Genomic DNA, 19,439 nt, shown 5'->3' on the forward strand with positions numbered 1-19,439 from the left:
TTCCAGTTCTTGCGTGGATGTTAAAATCCTACCCCATTGTTTTAAGGCCCCTACTGTGTCCGAAACCCTGTGTCCTACCCTCTCCCAATCATTGCACTCCTTTTTCTGCCAATTTTCAGCTATCTCTGTTTTCCCCTAGCATCTGGAAATTTTTTTTCTTTCATTTTTTATTTAAAGTTCATCTATGAATAAAAAAAATCTTGAAAATTTTATTTAGCTTTGTGATGTATTTATGAATACAAGAGGATTCTTTCAGGGTCAGTAGAGTCTACCATTTTGACTGAACTTTATGTGGTTAGTATTTATATTAGTTTTCTGTGAATGCTGAAACAAATTACCACAAATTAAGTGATTAAAACAACAGAAATTTATTATCTTACAGTTCTGTAGTTCAGAAGTCTAAAACAGATTTCACTGGGCTAAAATCAAGGTACTGGCAAGGTTGTTTTCCTTTGTGTGTGTTTGTTTATGTGTGTGTGTGTGTGTGTGTGTGTGTTGGGGGAGAGAGCATTATTGTGCCTATCACAATGATTGAAAGCAAAAATTTTAACGTTGTATAAAGTATCTGTTTAATACATAAGACAATCACAACTTAAAGGGGTGATGATAAAGGGACCAATATGGTGGTAAAATTTCTACGTTCCAATTCAAGAAGTAACACATGGACTTTAGAGTAGTTGGTGAAAAGTATGTATATTGTATTCCCTACAACAGCAATTTAAAAAGCTACACAAAATGATATAGTTATAAGACATATAAATAAAATGGAATATTAAAAATACTGGCATTTAGTGGGTAAAGACCAGGGATGCTTTTAATCATCCTATGAGGCACAGGACAATCCTAACAAAGAACTATCCAACCTTAAAATGTCAATAGCTCTAAGGTTGAGAACCTCTGCCCTAAATAATACAATGATTCACCTTTATTATGGTTTTCTAAAGCTTTGCATTTCCATTTTATGGAAACAGCTCTTCTCTGTACTCATATTTTAATGGTTTCCATAAATTTAATTAGGTCACATATTTACCATAGCAGGTTCAACTGGATTACTTCTGGATACAAAATACCACTCTTCTGGAGGGAGCATAAGCACATGTGACAAGTTTACTAACCCCCAGCTTTCAGCATGTCATAGGTGAGAGTCAGAGATTGGCGAGTACCCCTGATTCTATGATTTGGTTGAGTGCAAGTAGGTTAGGAGAACTTCTAAATGTAAATATGTGTGCATATGTGTATTTACTTTTCCCTCTCATTTTATGTTTCAATTTTTAATGTAACTTTTGTAGATACCTATTACAATTCATTATTTTGGTTGTACTGCTGTAGAAAGATTTTTAATTTCATGGTGAATAATTTCCTTTGAATTAATTCAATTCAATTACATTAATTTCATTTTGTGTAGTTTTGCAAATTTACAAAGTTATATAAAACAGTATTTCATCACATATATGTACTAGAATATTTCTCAAAGTTTACAAAATTACAGATAGAATCAAATGGAAAAACTGACAAGAAGAGATCATTAAAACTTAATTTGGGGGCTTCCCTGGTGGCGCAGTGGTTGAGAGTCCGCCTGTCGATGCAGGAGACATGGGTTCGTGCCCCGGTCCAGGAAGATCCCACATGCCGCGGAGCGGCTAGGCCCGTGAGCCATGGCCGCTGAGCCTGCGCGTCCAGAGCCTGTGCTCCGCAACGGGAGAGGCCACGACAGTGAGAGGCCCGCGTACCACAAAAAAAAAAAAACAAAAACAAAACTTAATTTGGAAAAGCTTCCAGATTCTGATTTTTTTCCCTTAAACATTCCAAGGACAGAGCTAAGTATGTTCCCCTCATCCCATTATAGTATAATGTAGTACATATTGCTCTACTGGAACCTCAGACTCTACCCAGTAGGTATTTTGGTAACTAGCTGTGTAGGATCCTTTTGGAGAATTCAGAATCTACTTGTTTGGATGGAAAGTTAAGAAACTCAGTTGATCTTTGTACAGATTAACAATCTAATCGCTTTTGAAACTTACTTTTTCAGTATGGGACTTTAATGTCATTATTCAAAATTTACCACGAAATTTAAGGGCTATAGAATACTATATGCTGTTAACCTCAATTATACTTTTGCCTGCTGAGAATTAGATCTCAAATGACCTTACTGTTATGGTTTCAGTGCATATGGTGAAGGGTGGGTAGAGCCTGCATGAGTGTTGTCAACGATGGGGTGGCTCTTCTCTCTTGCCCAGGCTCCGTAGTCGTAGTCGTCTTCTGCTCGTTTCTCCGCCCCTCGACCCCATCGCCCGTGTGTGTCATTATCTATCGATTATCTATCTATCTATCTATCAATAATCTTTTATCTCTTCTTTTCGGGATGGGCAGGCACGCTGACTCTGTTGGCCTTGCCTCCTGCTGTCCTGGAGAACCAGAGCCCGGGTCTGGGCGCTGTGTTTGGCAGGGGGCGCGCGAGGTCCCGGAGCTGTCCAGCAGTTCCTGGCTAAGTTCTCCCCTGCGCTCTACGCGCGGGGGAAGCTCTCCAGCGCCCCGCCCCGGCTAGGGAACCTCTCCCACAGAGCTCCCAGGGCTTCCCAGGCTCGCCACCCGTCTCCGTCAGTTTCTCTCTACTTCCAGCCCCACCACGGGAGTCTAGCTTGCCTTAGCAGTCTTCCTCCGCAACCCCCCGAGAGGGAGTCTCCTCTCTAGTCCCCGAGGTTGCGCGACTGTATGAGGGCTTCCCTCCTTTGCCTAAAGGGCGGGCGAGTGCGTCTCCTTCTAGCCTCGCCTTCGGCGATTGGGTGGTCCTTTCTCTCTCCGTCTTTCTAGACAGGCGCCCGAAATCTCGGGGTGAGAGCAAAGACCGCCCATTAACTTAGCACCTTGAAATAGAATCTTTCGATCCCGAAGGAGGTTGGCGTTGCCGGGGTCGGCGAGAGAGGGAGAAGGAGGGCGGAGGCTGCAACGGCTCCGGGGCTCGCTAGACGGGGCTTGGAAACCGAGGAGCCCGTGCGGGAGAGGGACACGGGGCGCGGGGCCTCGCCCTCGGGCTCCCTCCCTTCTCCTTATCTCCCCGCCTCCCGGCCCGCCCCTCCCTCTCCGAGGAGCCGTCTCTCCTCCGCGTGTCTCCGAGCGCTCTCTCCATTGTCTCTGCCTTTACAACAGGTTCGGGCGGGGGGGAAGACAGGCGGGTGCGGGGCCGCCCCAGCCCCGGCTTTCTTGGGGCGGCCTCCCTTCCTCCGGGTGTGCGTGCCTTCGGCTGCTTTGATTCGGCTCCGGAGCTAATTCCCCGGCGGAGCAGCCCCCGGCGAGTCCGACCCCTCCCTCAGGGCCGCCTCCCAACCCGCGCCCCGCCGCCTGGGTTCTGCGTGTGGGAATGATGTGCGCGTTGGAGGGTCTAAGTTCTTCACGCGCCTGGGGGGTCCTCCCTTTTTTTTCTTAGGCAACCAAATCGTACTCCTCTTACTAATCAGTAAATCCAAGGCAGCGGCAGGAAAGACAAACGCTATTTTTCCCGCTTGATTCCAAGAATCTCTTCGATTTTTATTTTTAAAGAGGGAGACGATGGACTGAGCAGATCCACACCATGGAGTCTCGGGTCTTACTGAGAACATTCTGTTTGCTCTTCGGTCTGGGAGCAGGTGAGTGGCCTCAGAGCTGGGGCGGGAGAAGGGATGGCCCCCGCCTCGGGGCAGCCCGAGCTGCCTGGGGACACCTCGCTCTTCCTCCACCTGAAGTAGGTCTGGAGTGGGAAGCTTGAAGTAGGGGGTGGGTTTGGATTTGGATTTTTTTCTGTGCTTGTCTTGGAGACACCAGGGCGGGTCACACCCCTAGTCCAGGGTCTGAGGGCCAAGGGGAACTTTGCACCGAGAGGGGTTTAAAGTAGGTCACGGAAATGGGACTGGGTGCTGTGCTCTTTAAAGCTTGATTGCTGATCTCAGGTAAGGCAGCGGAGGGAGTCGCCTCTCGTCAGTTTCCAATATTGTCTCTAAGACGCGGTTCTTTGCTGCCTTGGAGGAAGAGACATATTTTGATGGAGGTTTTTCTTTCTTTCCTCCTCCCTCCCCCACTCCCACCAGTCTGGGGGCTTGGTGTGGACCCCTCCCAACAGATTGACGTCTTAACGGAGTTAGGACTTGGGGAGTCCACGACCGGAGTGCGCCAGGTGCCCGGTCTACATAATGGGACGAAAGCCTTTCTTTTTCAAGGTAAGAGGCGCGTGCTCAGTCCCCAGTGTGGTTTCAGTTCGGATAACCCCTGGAGGAGCTGGCCTGACCGCTCTTCCTAACTTCTGTTTTGCCTCATGGATGACCTCTGAGCTGAGATGTGGAGGGGTCAGTGTGAAATACATACACCTTCCATCTCTTTTTAGGTGGCTTGGTTTCTCTCTTCCCCCGCCCCCTCCTTTCTTACTTTGTACTCTTGCCAGTTCTAATGGATAGTCCCTTAATTACTGTACAGAAACTCCGATGGCAGATGGTTGATTTTTGGAGTCTGGGTAACAATGAATTTTATAACACAAACGCCTCATTTGGGTGAAATTGATTTAGGTAGGGAATAGGGTAGCTTAATCTTAGTTAAGACACTGCTCTCTGAAAGTTTCAAGTACAGTGGTGACCAGTTGCAGAGGAATTTCTTTATGTGGGTAGCTTTGTGGAAAAATTAATATCTTTCAATAGTTTTAACTACTGTATGTCACAAACACACTATATTTGAGACAAGATTCCTCATTGAAAGATAATGATTCTTCTCCATCAATGACAGGAGAAAGGAAATAATATTCTCTTAAAAATTATTTTGAAAATATTTCAAATAAATGTTAATTCAAAAGTATACTTTGTCTAACCATTAATCGTGTACTTAGGATTTTAAGACTTTGTTTTTGAAGTCAGTGGACTTTGGCTATGCACAAGTGTCTACATTTAAATTTATATTTAGGTGTGTTATGTAGTCAAAGCAAATTCCAATGCATCGATCCTTCAGCTTTGATTTACCAACCTTTTTGAAGATTGCTTGGTTTGTGGGAAGGTGCTGTAACATGAGCTTCTAAAAGGTAGCTAAACACATACAGAAAGACTAGTTTCACATATGGTAAAGTACAGATGAAGGCAAAAGAGAAATGGAATTTGGTTTAACATATTTGATGGACTGACCAAAGCATCTTCTCCCCACCCCACCCAGTTTTTCTTTTGTAATTTAGGTGCTGTGGCTTCAAAAAAACTACAACTCATGATTACTAAAGAGTTGGATATGTAAAATAAAACCACTTCAGCAAATTTGCCACCAAGAAATAGGCATAAAATAAAACTTGAGTGTTTCTGTAGTGGTGTTGTTGCGTGGTATAGCCAGTATGTGTCACCATGGACAGTAACACCAAAGCTTACAGTTGGAAAAGGAGGAAATTGACATGTGTTGCATTTATTTAAAGCAAGTTTACTCTTACAATAAGTTAAATGCAATTTTCTGTTTTAATTATGGTGAGCCCACTAAATGCTTTTATTGTGAGGGATATTCGTGATAATATTTTATTTACTTAAAGTTCTTTTTTTTGCTGGGGAGTGGGGGTGTGATTTGGATATTGACTCCTTTAAAAATAATGACCAAACCTAATAAAGGAAATAAGACTTAGACTGTCAGCAAAATTCACAGAGCAGAATAAAAGTGTCATTAGAGTTAAGCTTCTGTTTTTCTCTTTTTCTTCTTCTCCTTTTTTTTTTCAATCTCTGAGTTTTCAATCCCTGTGAGCTGGAAACACAATTACTTCAGGGCTGCCAATTTGATTAACTGGAAAGCTTTACAGAAGCTAAAGCTCCTGATAAACAAATGGCATTGAAGTGCCGTTAAAATTTCCAAAGCTCCTTTAAATTATATTGGTGTTCTTCTTGCCTTTCTCTGAAGACCGTCTGAGCTGTCACAAATAGAAACCTTCAGGACTGTGCATTTTATGTTCTGATGTTAGACAATTTCTAGGAAATAGTCTCAAGGCACCAATATCTTTTCCTGGTTAAATTTTTATAAGAAATGTCTAGTATTCATTTTTATTTAAATTGCCAGTTCTTCAAGGTAGGCATTGTGTTGTGAATGAATTGGCCATACTTACTACATATCAGTACATACTTACTACATAGTCACACTGATGAATTGTTTTGTTTCCTTGTTTGTACTAAGCACAATATTTAGAGTAAATGCCTGACAAATATAGTTTATGAGATTTGGATGTGTAAAGTTTTATTTCTTGCCAAATTATGCACCTTATTTCATATAGCCAATCAATCAGCAAGTATTTGCTACCTGCTGTGTTCTCAATAGGCATGTATTACTGATGTGTTTATTATGCTCTAATGATTTCTCTCATTCTCAGATTTAGATTATAAAATTGACAACATGTAGACCTTTGGCCCTGCTTGATAGTTTTGCATTACCTTGGAAAGGTCTTTTCTCTGCTGTTAGAATGTGGAAACTGTTTTTAAGAAGTCAGTTCTAGGCTTCACTGGGATTACATGGATTTTAGAGAGACAAAAGCTTTCAGCCTCTGAAGATTTTATGGATTCGCTTTATAGTGAATTGAGGGTGCTGCGGATATTTTTGTATAGTCTTCAAAATGGCATAGCAGGAATAGTAACACATTACAAACCTGTGAGGTGCTCTCAGATTTCACATAAACCTATCAGATAAGTTACTTTGTGCTATCAGATATGTTCCAAATAGATGGAAGAGCTTTTTGAACCCTCAAATCTCTATAACTATCTTCTTTTGTCTCATCTTTAAATTAAAGAAATCTCAACATACAATTTCCCAATGATTTTTGCTCATTTAATATTGCTTCTCCATTTGGCTAGTTCATTCTTCTCTTTATTGTTTTTTAATATGCTTATAATTCAGTACTTTTAGAAACTAAATAGTTTTTGTAAATTATTGTGCACTAAGAATCTACTATTACTTAATAACTATTATATTTATTACATATGTATAATAAAAGCAAGTAGAAATGTATTTCAAAGTCATACCTGATTTTTGTCATATATAGCATCACTAAAATTGTTTTGTTGTTGTTGAAATTTGGTTTGCAGTTGCTTTGGAAATTGAAGTAATAAGATGCTAAATTAGATCATCTTTTGATACATGTGGCTTTTGATCTGTGCCAATTATACTTTTCAAAAGAAAAAAGTGACCAGGCAACAGTTTGGAATCTATATCAAGATCTTCCATGTATTTCTAGCTACAATCTGACTGATAGCCACAAAAATACACTTATGGTTTTAAAAAATAGAGGACCAGGTTCTGACAGTCAAGAGACCTATGAAAGGTGGTAAAGAATTCTGAAATGTTAAGGGCTAGTGCAATTATAAATAGAATTCTACCAACCTTGTTTAAAGTCTAGGGAATATTCTTCAAGTTAACGATTATAATAATCTTTCCTCTTTGTACATGAGACACCAAGAATGAGAGAATACAGAAGCATAGTTCTAGGACTTTCTAACATGATTTTTAGATCTTTGGTTTTAACATTTTGTCTGGCCAGGTTCCCAAACTAGATAGTTTCCTCTGTTGGTTTAATAAAGTTTCTTCTAGGGTGATCACAGATTTTATAATGTCACTAATCCCCACGAGAGAAGTAGATAAAATCAAAGCCTATTTTTTTTCCCTGAGTTGGTCATTGGGAAATAAATATTTAGTAATTATTTTTAAAGAACTTTAAGATTTTAAAGGAAAAAAAATGTTCACAAGTCTACCTTATGCCAGTATTTGAAAACAGGAATGAAATTGGGCATTTGGTGGTGAGTCATTGGCTTGACTAGTTACAATGGTAACTGCATTAAGGAAAGTGAGGTGGCAGTGAGTACTTTTCTTCAGTATGAAGATCAGAGTACCTGTGGACTTAGAGACAATGGTCATTTTGATGCCGCATTAGAATAGAATAACACAATGACTGTGGGCTTTGAAGAGATGGGCTTTGAAACCAGTTAGACCCAAGTGGAATTTCATTAGTTGTGTTTCTATGGTGAAGTTACTTAATTTCTATGAGCTTCAGTGCCCTAAATTATAAAATTAATGTTATGAAGAATTTTTTTGTGCACTTATTCTGCTAGGTGTTAGGCCTATAACAAATGAAGTTAGAACTTTACTTTTATAGTGCCTTAAAAATAGTCATTAAACAAACAATTACACAGATAATAATTTAATCACTATTAAGATAAATGATATGAAGAGAAACTAAGGATGTAATGGGAATCTACATTCTTGTTTAGGGAGTCACAGGATCAAGGAAACTGTCTTTGAAGGAGAGTCATTTAAGCTGATCGCCAAAGGATAAATAAGAGTAGTCTGGGGAAGAGGAGCTGTGGGGATTCAGAAAGGAAGAGTAACACAGGCAAAGGAAATAGCATGAGCAAAGATCCTGACCTGAAATGAGCATGGTGCACTTGAGAAAATGGAAGAAATCCAGAGTAGTGGAAATGTAAGTGTTATGATATGAAATGAAGCAAACAAAGAAAGCACGGATCAGTTTACACAGTAGATCATATTTATACAGAAGAATTGAAAATTTATCATTATACAAGATATACTGTGGTGGGCAGAATAATAATCCCTCAAAGATGTTCACGTCCTAAGCCTAGGAACGGAGAATATGTTGTGTTACATGTCAAGGGCGAATTAAGGTTGCAAATCTTGGATGATCTGGGTAGGCCTCATGTAATCACAAAGGTCCTTTAAATCTGGAAGAGGGATATAGAAGAGTCAGTGTCAGAGTGATGCAAAGAAGAATGGCTAGACCTGCCATTGCTGGCTTTGAAGATAAAAGTGGGCCACGGCCAAAGAATGTGGGCAGTCTCCAGAATTTAGAAAAGCAAGAAAACAGATTTTCATTTAGTGTGTCCAGAAGGAACACAGCATAGCTGACACCTTGATTTTAGCCCAGTGAGATACAATTTGAACTTCTGACCTCCAGAGATGTGAGAGAATAAATTTGTGTTGATTTAAGCCACTATGTGTGTGGTGATTTGTTACAGCAGCAATAGGAAACTAATACAGATTTTGATTCATGGAAGTGGGGATGCTGTAAGAAATACCTAAAACTGTGGAAGTGGCTTTGAAATTGGGCAATAGGCATAAGCTGGAAGAATTTTGAGGAACATGATAAAAAAGGCTAGATTGCCTTGAATAGACTGTTAGTAGAAATACGGACATTGGCGATTCTCCTAGTGAAGATTCAGAAGAAGATGGAACATGGTAAACAAAACCCAAATCACCTTTGAGAATACCTAAACTGACATGAACAGACTATTTGTAGAAATATAGACATTAAAGGCAGTGCTAGTGAGGGCTCAGATAGAAATCAGGAACATGTTATTGGAAACTAGAGGAAAGGATATCCTTATTATATACTGGCAGAAAGCTTAGCTGAATTCTGCCCTGCAGTTGTGTAGAAAGCAAAACGTGTAAACATGAGTTTAGATATGTAGCTGAGGTGATATGTATGCAAAGTTTTAAAGGTGTAGCCTGGCTTTTTCTTGCTGCTTATAGTAAAATGTGAAAGGAGAGAGATAGATTGAGAGAACTGTTAGGCAAAAAAGGGACCAGAACTTGATATCTGAGAAATTCTTAACGTGTCCAGATTGCAAAATATGCTAAAATTAGGAGATTCACTGGCAGGAAAGCCTCCTCAGGAGAGTAAGCCAATAGTGTGGCCTAAAAACCTTTTGCTAGTGCCTTAGAAGTAAGGTCAGAGTATTCAGTCACATAGAGGGCACTTTGAAGAAATTGAACGTGTGACTCATGTATTCCCTCAGACATCTCAGTGGAAACCTGTAATAGAGATGGATTTATCCAGGAAATATTTGTGAAGGAACCTGTTGTTTAATGGAGTAAATCTCTATGATGCATGTGGGAGACCCACAAGGTTCTTGAGAAGACCATAACAGCAATAACACTCCTGGCTTAACCTGAAAGGGCAAGTGAGAAAATGTAATGAAAGAAGGTTGTTGGGTCCCCAAAATTCTACAAGCAAGAAATAGGCTGGTTAAACTACTCAGCTGCAAACATGTGCCACCTTTCACGAGCAGAACTGAGAGCCCAGAAGACAGAGCTTAGAGCCTAGAGGGTGGAGCCAAGAATCACAGAGGATTATTCGCAGATCTTAAAACCAAATGCAGTTTACCTGGCTGGATTTCAAAATTGCATGGATCTGGTGTCTAATTTTTTTAACTTCCATTTTCTCCCTTTTTGAATGTGGATGTCTATAACTGTTATCCTATTTCTATCCCACCATTTTATTTGGGGAGCAGTTAACTTGTTTCTTGAGTTTTACAGGTTCACATATGAGAGAAATTGTGTCCTAGGATGGATAATACCCAGAGTCTCATTTATACCTGATTTAGATGATGAGATTTAGGGCTTTTGAACTGATAAGATTTAGACCAGATTTTAAACTTTGGGTTGATATTCTAATGGGTTGAAACTTTGGGGGACTCTGGGATAGAGTAAATGTGTTTTGCCTGTGGGATGGTTATAAATCTTGCTGAAGGACAGATTTTGGCAGGCTGGATAATGGTCCTCCAACTGTCCACATACTAAATCCTAAGAACCTGTAAATATGTTATGTTACGGGGTAAGGGGGGATTAAAGTTGCTGAAGGAATTAAGGTTGCTAATCAGTGGACTTTAAAATATGGGCTTCCCTGGTGGCGCAGTGGTTGAGAGTCTGCCTGCCGCTGCAGGGGACGCGGGTTCGTGCCCTGGTCCGGGAAGATCCCACATGCCGCGGAGCAGCTGGGCCCATGAGCCATGGCCTCTGAGCCTGCGTGTCCGGAGCCTGTGCTCCGCAATGGGAGAGGCAGCAACAGTGAGAGGCCCGTGTACCTCAATAAATAAATAAATAAATAAAATTTAAAAATAAAAAATAAAATAAAATATGGAGATTATTTGGGATTATTTGAGTGGACTTCATGGAATCACTCGGGGGGTGCCCACAGGGCCATGTACCCAGGGCCATGGCCATGGCACTCCTTTAAATATGGAGGAGGGAGGTAGAAGAGTCAGTGTCAATGTAATGTAACATGAGAAAGACTTGATTGTCCTTGCTGACTTTGCACTTGGAAGGTGGTCTTGAGCCAAGGAATGTGGGCAGCTTCTAGAAGCTGTAAAAAGTGAGGAAATGGATTTTCCCCTAGAATCTCCAAGAGGAGCTCAGCCTCACAGACACCTTGATTTTAGCCCAGTGGGATTCATTTTGGACTTCTGAACCTCTAGAACTGCGAGATAATAAATTTGCATTGATTTAGCCATTAAGTTTGTGGTGATTTGCTACAGCAGCGATAGGAAACTGATGTATATGTTAAACGTTAATGTTCATTTATTTTGTAACTGAATTAAACTTTCTTTTGAGCCCACCTTCTACTATGCATGAGAATAAATTTGTTCAGTGGTTGGAAACTTGAACTAGCCAGTTAAAGTTATCTTAGTCATTTGGGACTTAAAAGTTTTTTAAGTGTAAATTCAGTCTTCATACTAAATGACGAGTCTTTAAGGGATTCTCTCCATCATTCTGAGAACATTCTGAGTAAAACCAAGTTGTGGGTTTTTTCAATTGTGCTTCTTTTTAAAAAATGCACCCCTTCTTCCCCCAAAAGGTTCATCCAGAGGTTGAGGGGGAAAATTAGAGAGCATGCATATCTTGGAAGTAGAATGGATAGCACTTAGCATGGTGTTTGGCACCCAGTCAGTATGGTAGTCAGAACTATGGACAGGGGCAAGGATTACTAGAGTTCTCTATCAAAAGTGCCAGGGGTATCTGTAGGATGCAACTAGGTTTGATTTGGGAGGAGCTGGAGCAATCTTGACAGGCTCTGACTGGTGAATGATCTCGAATGTCATGGCTAAAGTGCACCCTGGATAATAACTGAAGTGAAGGGCCTTTCTGTGGCTTTATTCCATCTCCCACTAGCTCATTCACCTCATGCTGGTCCCAGACCCCGTTCTTGCAGACACCTATCCTTTTTTGAGTTCTTGTTATTATCTGCCCATAATTCAGATAATTATTGTCCATATGCTAACTGGTAACTTTGGTATTAGATATTAAGGCCTTATGGTGTGATGTCTCCTGTTGATTTTACTTTAATTCAATTTAACAAATATTTATTGCACTGCTATTATGTATAAGGATAGGACATACAGTATAATGGAGGGAAGAAAATGTCTACATAAGTTATTACAGGAGGTAAAGCAGGAACCAAAATTTAATTGTAAATAGTGAAAAAGTAAATTGGGGACTTTATCTTAAAGAAGCTAGAAACTATGAAAATCATTTGTCCTAGTCTACATTTGACAAAATGTAGGTAATCATTTAGCTATTAGTCAGTTATAAGAACAAGTAAATAAAATCAAGTGTTGGGGTTTTCTGTTTGCTTATTTTTGCAAAAATATCCGAGGACTGTCTCTTAACCTTTTAATAAGAAATCATTTATTTTGAGGTATTTATCATTTTGGTCAAATTTTTATTTTTCATGTTAAAAATTTATCTACCTATATCAGATCATCATAAGTTAGTGCCTTTGTGTGTCATTTGAGCATTCCTCTTACATTGTTTTTATCAATTTTATGAAACTTTTCATCTTTTGCTAGTTTTAGTTTAGAATTGACATTGAAGAGAGATGCCAGTCATGTGGAAACTCATTTTGTAGGGGATAATTTTTGTTATGGTAACTTGTGCTTCACATTTGTTGAAACTCAGATATAAACCACTGTAATTAGGAAGAATTAGGGAGAGAATTAGATGGGAAGAAAAGTGGAGCACAGCTCTTCCCTTTCCCATTAGGGCTGCTGCCAGGAACTGGACATGGGCCCTTGGACAAGTATTTGCTGAGTTGTTCTTGATGGCAACCCTCCTGACAGTCTTCATTCTGGGGAAGAGATGGGGAACCCAGACAACCAGGTGTCTCTCCCTTCAAAGAGAAGATTTAGAATGAGGACAACAAACCAGTGCTTGGAAGGTCACACTCTACCTGTCTAGACAAAGGGAAGAAATGATGGAGACAATTCCAAGTTCAAATTGATGTGCAGTAGTAATTAGGAACATGGACTCCAGAGCTAGGTATCTTGGGTTCAAATTTTGGTTCCTGTGTTCACTAGTGCGAACTTGAACTTGTTATTTAACGTATCTCTGCTTCAATTGAGATAATGACAGTACTATTTCTTAGAGTTGATGTGTAGATTATATGAATAAAACCGTGTATGGCATTTACTAAACATTCAGTACACGTTAAATATTGTTTTTAGTTGGAATTAGCTTAGCAGCAGATCAAGCTCCCTTGGATTGTTTTATGGGCTCCCTGGTAGAAATGCTGGATTTTGTGGAGGAGCTAACCTAAGGTGACTTTCATGTGATGCAGGGATGAAGGTGAAGGTAGAGTGGAGTGGGGGAGAAACTGGCCCTGAAGCATCTCCTGTTCTATTTTTGTTGTTTGGGCTTTGCTTGGGAGAAGAGGACATGCGGTTTTGGGTAGAGAGAAATGAGAACAAATGGTCCGTTTGGAGAGGAAGGGGTAAAATCTGCCCTGTTGTACCACTGTTCAGAAGTGGGGGGGGGGGCATAGAGAAAACCAGCAAAAGAAGATTCAGAACATAGTTCCTCTACAGTCACCCCAACACACATTACTTTTTAAGTGTATTAAAGGTTTAGCTTAGATTTTGAGTCATGTATTGTGGGGAGAAGCGTTAGAAGTTCTGAAAAACAACACAGTTGTTTTCCTGGCTCTGTCTGGGTCACCTTGGCTTTCCTTGACAAGGTACCAGCTTGGTCTGTTGGTGGGAGCTGGTGGTAGAGGATAAGATTCCAGGGAACCTTGAATGGTGGTTTAGGGGCCAGGGTAATGTTGACAGAACCTTTGGGGGTGGTCCTTTCGGTCCTTTATGAATCAGAGTCACTTTCCCTACATTTCCTGCTACATCTTTGGCTTTTCTTGAATATCTTGCTGGCATGATTGTTTCTCTCTATAGTCCCTCTGCCAATTTTCATTCCAGTGGCACCTGGGACTCTGGTCTTAAGTGATTTACTGTCTTGTCTCTCTATTGAGACTATAAGTTCCCCAGGGAAAGGATCATGTCATATACTTTTCCTGGCCACTAATAACTCTGTGCCAGTTCCTTCTCTGCATTGTTTTTCCTCTTTCTTTTTCCTGGTGAACTTTTACATATTATTCAGGACTCACCTAAGATACTAATCTTTCCTTGGTAGAATTGTTGTTTCTTCTTCTGTGTTCTCTAAGCTTTCTTTACTGAAACAACCACCTCACTGTATTATAGCTAGGGTTTTCTTTGTAACATAAAAACTCTGACCACTTTTATTTTCCTTACTGCTACTTCCCCGATCCACACCATCGTCATCTTTTGCCTGGATTATTGCAATAGCCTCCTAAGCAGTCTTCCTGTTTACCCTCTTGCTCCCCTGCAGTCTGTTCTCAACATACTTGTCAGAGTGATCTTTGCAAAACATAATTCACATCATGTCACTGCTTTGCCCCAAACATTCAGTGGTACCCCATTTCACTCAAAGTCAAAAATAAAGTTCTTATTATGCCCTACAAAGACCTACATGAACACTCCCACCCCACCGCATTACTTTCTGGCCTAATTTGCTGCTCTCTGCCTTGCTCTTGGCTTTAACTCTACTGGCCTTCTTCCTGTTCCTTAAATAGGCCTGGCACTCTCTTGACTCAGGGCCTTTGCATTGGCTATTTGTTCTGCCTGGAATCCTACTCTCCCAGATATCTACATGTTTTCCCACTAACTTTCTTCAGATGTTTTCTCAAATATCAGTTTGTTAATGAGGCTTACCCTGACCACTGAGTAAAATTTCAACTTGTCTTTTACCCCACAAGTATTCTTGATACCCTTTATTCTGATCTGTTAATTTCCATAACATTTACCATCTAACATGCTATGTAATGCACTTATTTATCATTTGAATCGTTTATTCTCTTTCTTCTCTCTGGAGAGTAAGCTCCATAAGAGCAGGGCTTCTTAGATGTTTTATTAACTAATATATCACCCAAGTGTCTAGCATATAGTAAGAACTCCATAAATATTTGTCACATGAATCTACTTGTCTTGCTAACGAGATTGCGATCTCCTTGAGGCTTGGGACTCTGCCTTGTTCCTTGTGGCCTCCTGGCCTATTGTGGTGGCACACATAATATGCTCAGTAAACCATCAGTAAGTGAATATTTGTAAAGTTGAATTGAGTCCATTTAGTCACGACAAATCTGATTTTTTTTGGTGGCATTATTATATTTTATATTTATGTAACTTTAAAGAAGGCTGAAGGACTCTTGTACTAAATCAAAACACCTACGTTCTTCTCCAGTCATAAGGAAAGGTAAGAGGGTTGAGAGGCATTGAAAAAGGGTAGCTCTGCTTAACTTAGTCTCTGAATTATTCTGAGAGAGCTCTTCTGTATCCCAAGATGAAGTGTGCCACAGAGGAAACAGCAGCATGGTGAAGAACCTGGACATCGTGAACACTTGTTGACAATGAGAGTTTAAAATTTTAGTTTGAAGTATTGTGAATTCACCATTTAGCAGAGACACTCATATTCATATGAACGTACTAAGAAAGATTTCCAAGGCAGGTAGGATTGGTTTGGATTATCTATGCTATGGTACTTTTCCACTGTTGCAAATCAAGCAAACAAACTGGAATGTATCCAGAGGACAGCAACCGGAGAATTGAAAGGTTTGGAAACCATGTCAGATGAGGAACAGTTGAAAGAGTTTGGAATTTTTAGCCTGGAGAATAAAAGACACTGGAGATAGGACCCTAGATTTTAGATATTTGAAGGACAGTCATGTACGGGAGGGCTTAGGTTTATTTTGTGTTGTTCTAGAGCAGTAATGCCCAAATGTCAGCCTGATGATCAGTGGTTAATTGACTGCCTTGTTAAAAATACTCTCTGGCCTTCCTAAACTAACTAAGTTTGTATTTCTGGGGGTGAATCCTAGGAATCTATATTTTGAAAAATCTTCCTGTGATTTTGATGTTCAGCCAAATTTGTGAACCATTGTCTAGAACTAAACTGTCCAATATAGCAGCCACTGGCCACATGTGGCTCTTGAGCACTTGAAATGTGCCTCGTACAGACTGAGATGCAGTGTAAGTATCAAAATACACATGGGGTTCTAAAGACAGTCTAAAAAAAGAAGGTAAAATCTCAATATTTTAATGTTGATTATATGTTATGATAATATTTTGGATATATTTGGTCAAATAGATACATTATTAAAATTAAAATCACCTGTTCCTTTATTTCAAAATGTGGCTAATAGAAACTTAAAATTATTCATGTGACTCACATTTGTGGCTCTCATACTTCTTCTACTGGGCAGAACTGTTATAGAGGGCAAAACTAGAATCTGCAGAGAAAGTTAGGAAGAGGAAATTTTTGAGTCAATGTAAGAAAAGCATTTTCAACAAATAAATTCAAAAATTAAGAGGCTTATTTTAAGCAATATTTGTCCATCCATCCGTCCATGCATCCATCCATCCATCCAATAAACATGCTTCTAATAATACTCAAATAGAAATTAAATGACCTATTTCAGGGAAGATGTTTCAATGGGTGTGGGGTGGGGATTAGACTAAATGATTTCTAAGATTACTTTAGTTCCAGCTAAAAGTAAATTACTATCTTTTCTCTTTTAATTAACTTTTTATTGTAACCACGGGTGCCCAAGACATCTTCTTTTTCATCTGTCTGACAATGCTTGACTCTCTCTTCAAAACAGTTCCCTTTTAAAAAGCATCTTGAAGTTCTAGTACTCTGAAGTTTGCTCCTGAGAGGTATCCTGTCATTTACTACTGTGCTGTGCATTTTGTATCTGATTTATAAATATTCCTTCTTTTTTATTTTATTTATTTATTTATTTATTTATTTTAAAGAAGATGTTTGGGGTAGGAGTTTATTAATTAATTAATTAATTTTTGCTGTGTTGGGTCTTCGTTTCTGTGTGAGGGCTTTCTCTAGTTGTGGCAAGTGGGGGCCACTCTTCATCACGGTGCGCGGGCCTCTCACTATCGCGGCCTCTCTTATTGTGGAGCACAGGCTCCAGATGTGCAGGCTCAGTAGTTGTGGCTCACGGGCCTAGTTGCTCCGCGGCATGTGGGATCCTCCCAGGCCAGGGCTCGAACCCGTGTCCCCTGCATTGGCAGGCAGATTCTCAACCACTGTGCCACCAGGGAAGCCCTTCCTTCTTTTTTAAAATTGAAATATAGTTGATTTACAATGCTGTATTAATTCTGTTGTACACCAAAGTTGATTCAGTTATATATATATGAACATTCTTTTTTATATTCTTTTCCATTATGGTTTATCACAGGATATTGAATATAGTTCCCTGTGTTACACAGTAGGACCTTGTGGTTTATCCATTCTATATATAATAGTTTGTGTGTGCTAACCCCAAACTCCCAGTCCATCCCTCCCTCCACCCCCATGCCTCCCAGCAACCACAAGTCTGTTCTCTATGCCTGTGAGTCTGTTTCTGTTTCGTAGATAGGTTCATTTGTGTCATATGAATATTCCTTCTTATGGTAGTGATCCACTTTATTTCTTCCATTCACTGTTGTTTTAGTGTTTAATCTATTTTGCTTGTCTATTTAAATGGAGAATCCCCTAGGCAAGCAGTATGTCTAATTCTATGTTCTTATAGTCTAACACATTGTACTGATGGACCATTAAATGTCCCAGAAAAAGTGCCAAATAGATTAAGTATTTTAGAGCAGAATATATAACCTATATTTTTAGAACGCATTTAAATTTCCGGCAGTAATTGGTAGCTGAACATCCTCACTATGAGTTGTGTGTGTTGACATATACTTGTAACTGAGCAGAGTTCTTCCTGGAGACTAACAGATTGTTAAAAAAAAAAAAAAAAGACACATAAAAACGGTTGCTGCATGCTACCAATGAGAGGCAGTGCTCCTAGAAACTGAATGTTGACCCCCGCAGTGCTCCTAGAAACTGAATGTTGAACCTGGATGTTTCCTGAGAGCCTGTCGATTTTGGAGGAGGACATGTTCTCTTATATACTTTGGTGTATTCTTACTACATTTCATCAAATTGCTAATTATACTATAAATACAGATTTGTTTAAAGTGTTTGCGTACTCCTGAGAGGCAGCTTATTTTATGTTACCATCATTTATGTTTGTTCTTCCTTCTGAGACATTTTCAAAAGTTCAGTTGAAATGTAAATACTTTGCTTCTGGTAATACTTCCTGTCCCCTGATGTTCAGACTGAATTTTTATAGGATACTTAATAGATAATTTAATTCAAACATCTTAGAAAAGCACTGTGACTCTAGGCTTTCTGTTTTTGCCTTTCAAATGAAAACAAGGAGATTTTTCACTACAGGAGAGGAAACATCATACCCCAAGTAAAGGGAAGATTTGCTTTAAGATGTCTCAAAGGTGGGATTGTTGCATCCAAATTTGAGACCAAAGAATCCAAACTTGGGCTTGTCTGGGGTTTTAGGACACTTCATGTTTCATTACTATTCTGAAAGAAAACATGTGGACATGACTTTACCAAATTTCTTTAACTTAAAACTCAAGGGTCAGAAGTTGGAACTCATTTTAATTGGGCTTTTAACATTTCAGACTCTGAGTTGCCTTTACCATAACCCTTACCAAATTCTTCCTGAAGTTCATCACTAATTTCTGTGATAAACAGTAATCCTGAAGAGACAGGACATTGTTTTAAATTATACTTTTCGTAGGCTATTATGGGTTAAAATTAAGAATTCTTTGAGGTTGAAATGAACTGGATATAAGCACTTGAGTTGGAATGTTAAGTTGCAGTATGGGAATTTGCAAGAAACCAGGCCTATAAAGGGAAAGAAAAGAACTCAGAATAAATGTGTATTTACTGCTACTCACCTTGAAACACTGACTCTGATGCAGAGGTCAATTTTTTTCAAGTTGCTGCAAAAATTTCATTAGCCTTATCATAGATGCCTCTCTATAACAAAGTATCTCATAGTACATTTCATCCTTTTGCTGCTGTGGGTCTACTTTTTAATAATTGAGTTGCATTTCCAGTGACAATAGTGTAATTTAAATTGTTCTTTGATAGCACACTTCCAAATTAGAACATGTTTCAGAGACTAATGGAAAAAAAAAATGAGTGTTCACTCTGTGAATCATGGACCAGGCAGGAAAGTGTCCAGTGGGGAGAACCCACCTATTTAATGGATGATTACTTTTTGTTATTTTGGTCAGCAAATTAGTAAAGTCAGAGGGTGAAGTTGGGGAAAGACCAGATAGGCTGTGGAAAGTTGCAGGCTCAGTCTTATTTCTGAAACTTTCCCAGACTGATGTTAATTACACAGGCATCAGACTAGAAAAGGCCTGCTTTTAAGTAAACACTATCCTAGCTGTCATGAAGAAACTAGAGGGAATGTTTAA

At 39.6% G+C, this 19,439-nt stretch overlaps 1 protein-coding gene across 3 annotated transcripts in view; it reads left to right on the forward strand.

Moving 5' to 3' along the window:
- NELL2 (neural EGFL like 2) overlaps positions 1 to 19,439 on the forward strand; it is a 458,505-nt gene that overhangs the window by 74,763 nt on the left and 364,303 nt on the right. For all 3 annotated transcript variants that reach the window (XM_060111915.1, XM_060111916.1, XM_060111917.1), the window contains exons 2-3: positions 3,538 to 3,623; positions 4,062 to 4,190. In XM_060111915.1, coding sequence (XP_059967898.1) covers positions 3,569 to 3,623; positions 4,062 to 4,190 — 184 coding nt within the window. In that variant the 5' untranslated portion in view covers positions 3,538 to 3,568. The remainder of the gene's footprint in view (positions 1 to 3,537; positions 3,624 to 4,061; positions 4,191 to 19,439) is intronic.

This window comes from Mesoplodon densirostris, chromosome 11 (assembly GCF_025265405.1).
Source record: "Mesoplodon densirostris isolate mMesDen1 chromosome 11, mMesDen1 primary haplotype, whole genome shotgun sequence".
NCBI lineage: Eukaryota > Metazoa > Chordata > Mammalia > Artiodactyla > Ziphiidae > Mesoplodon > Mesoplodon densirostris.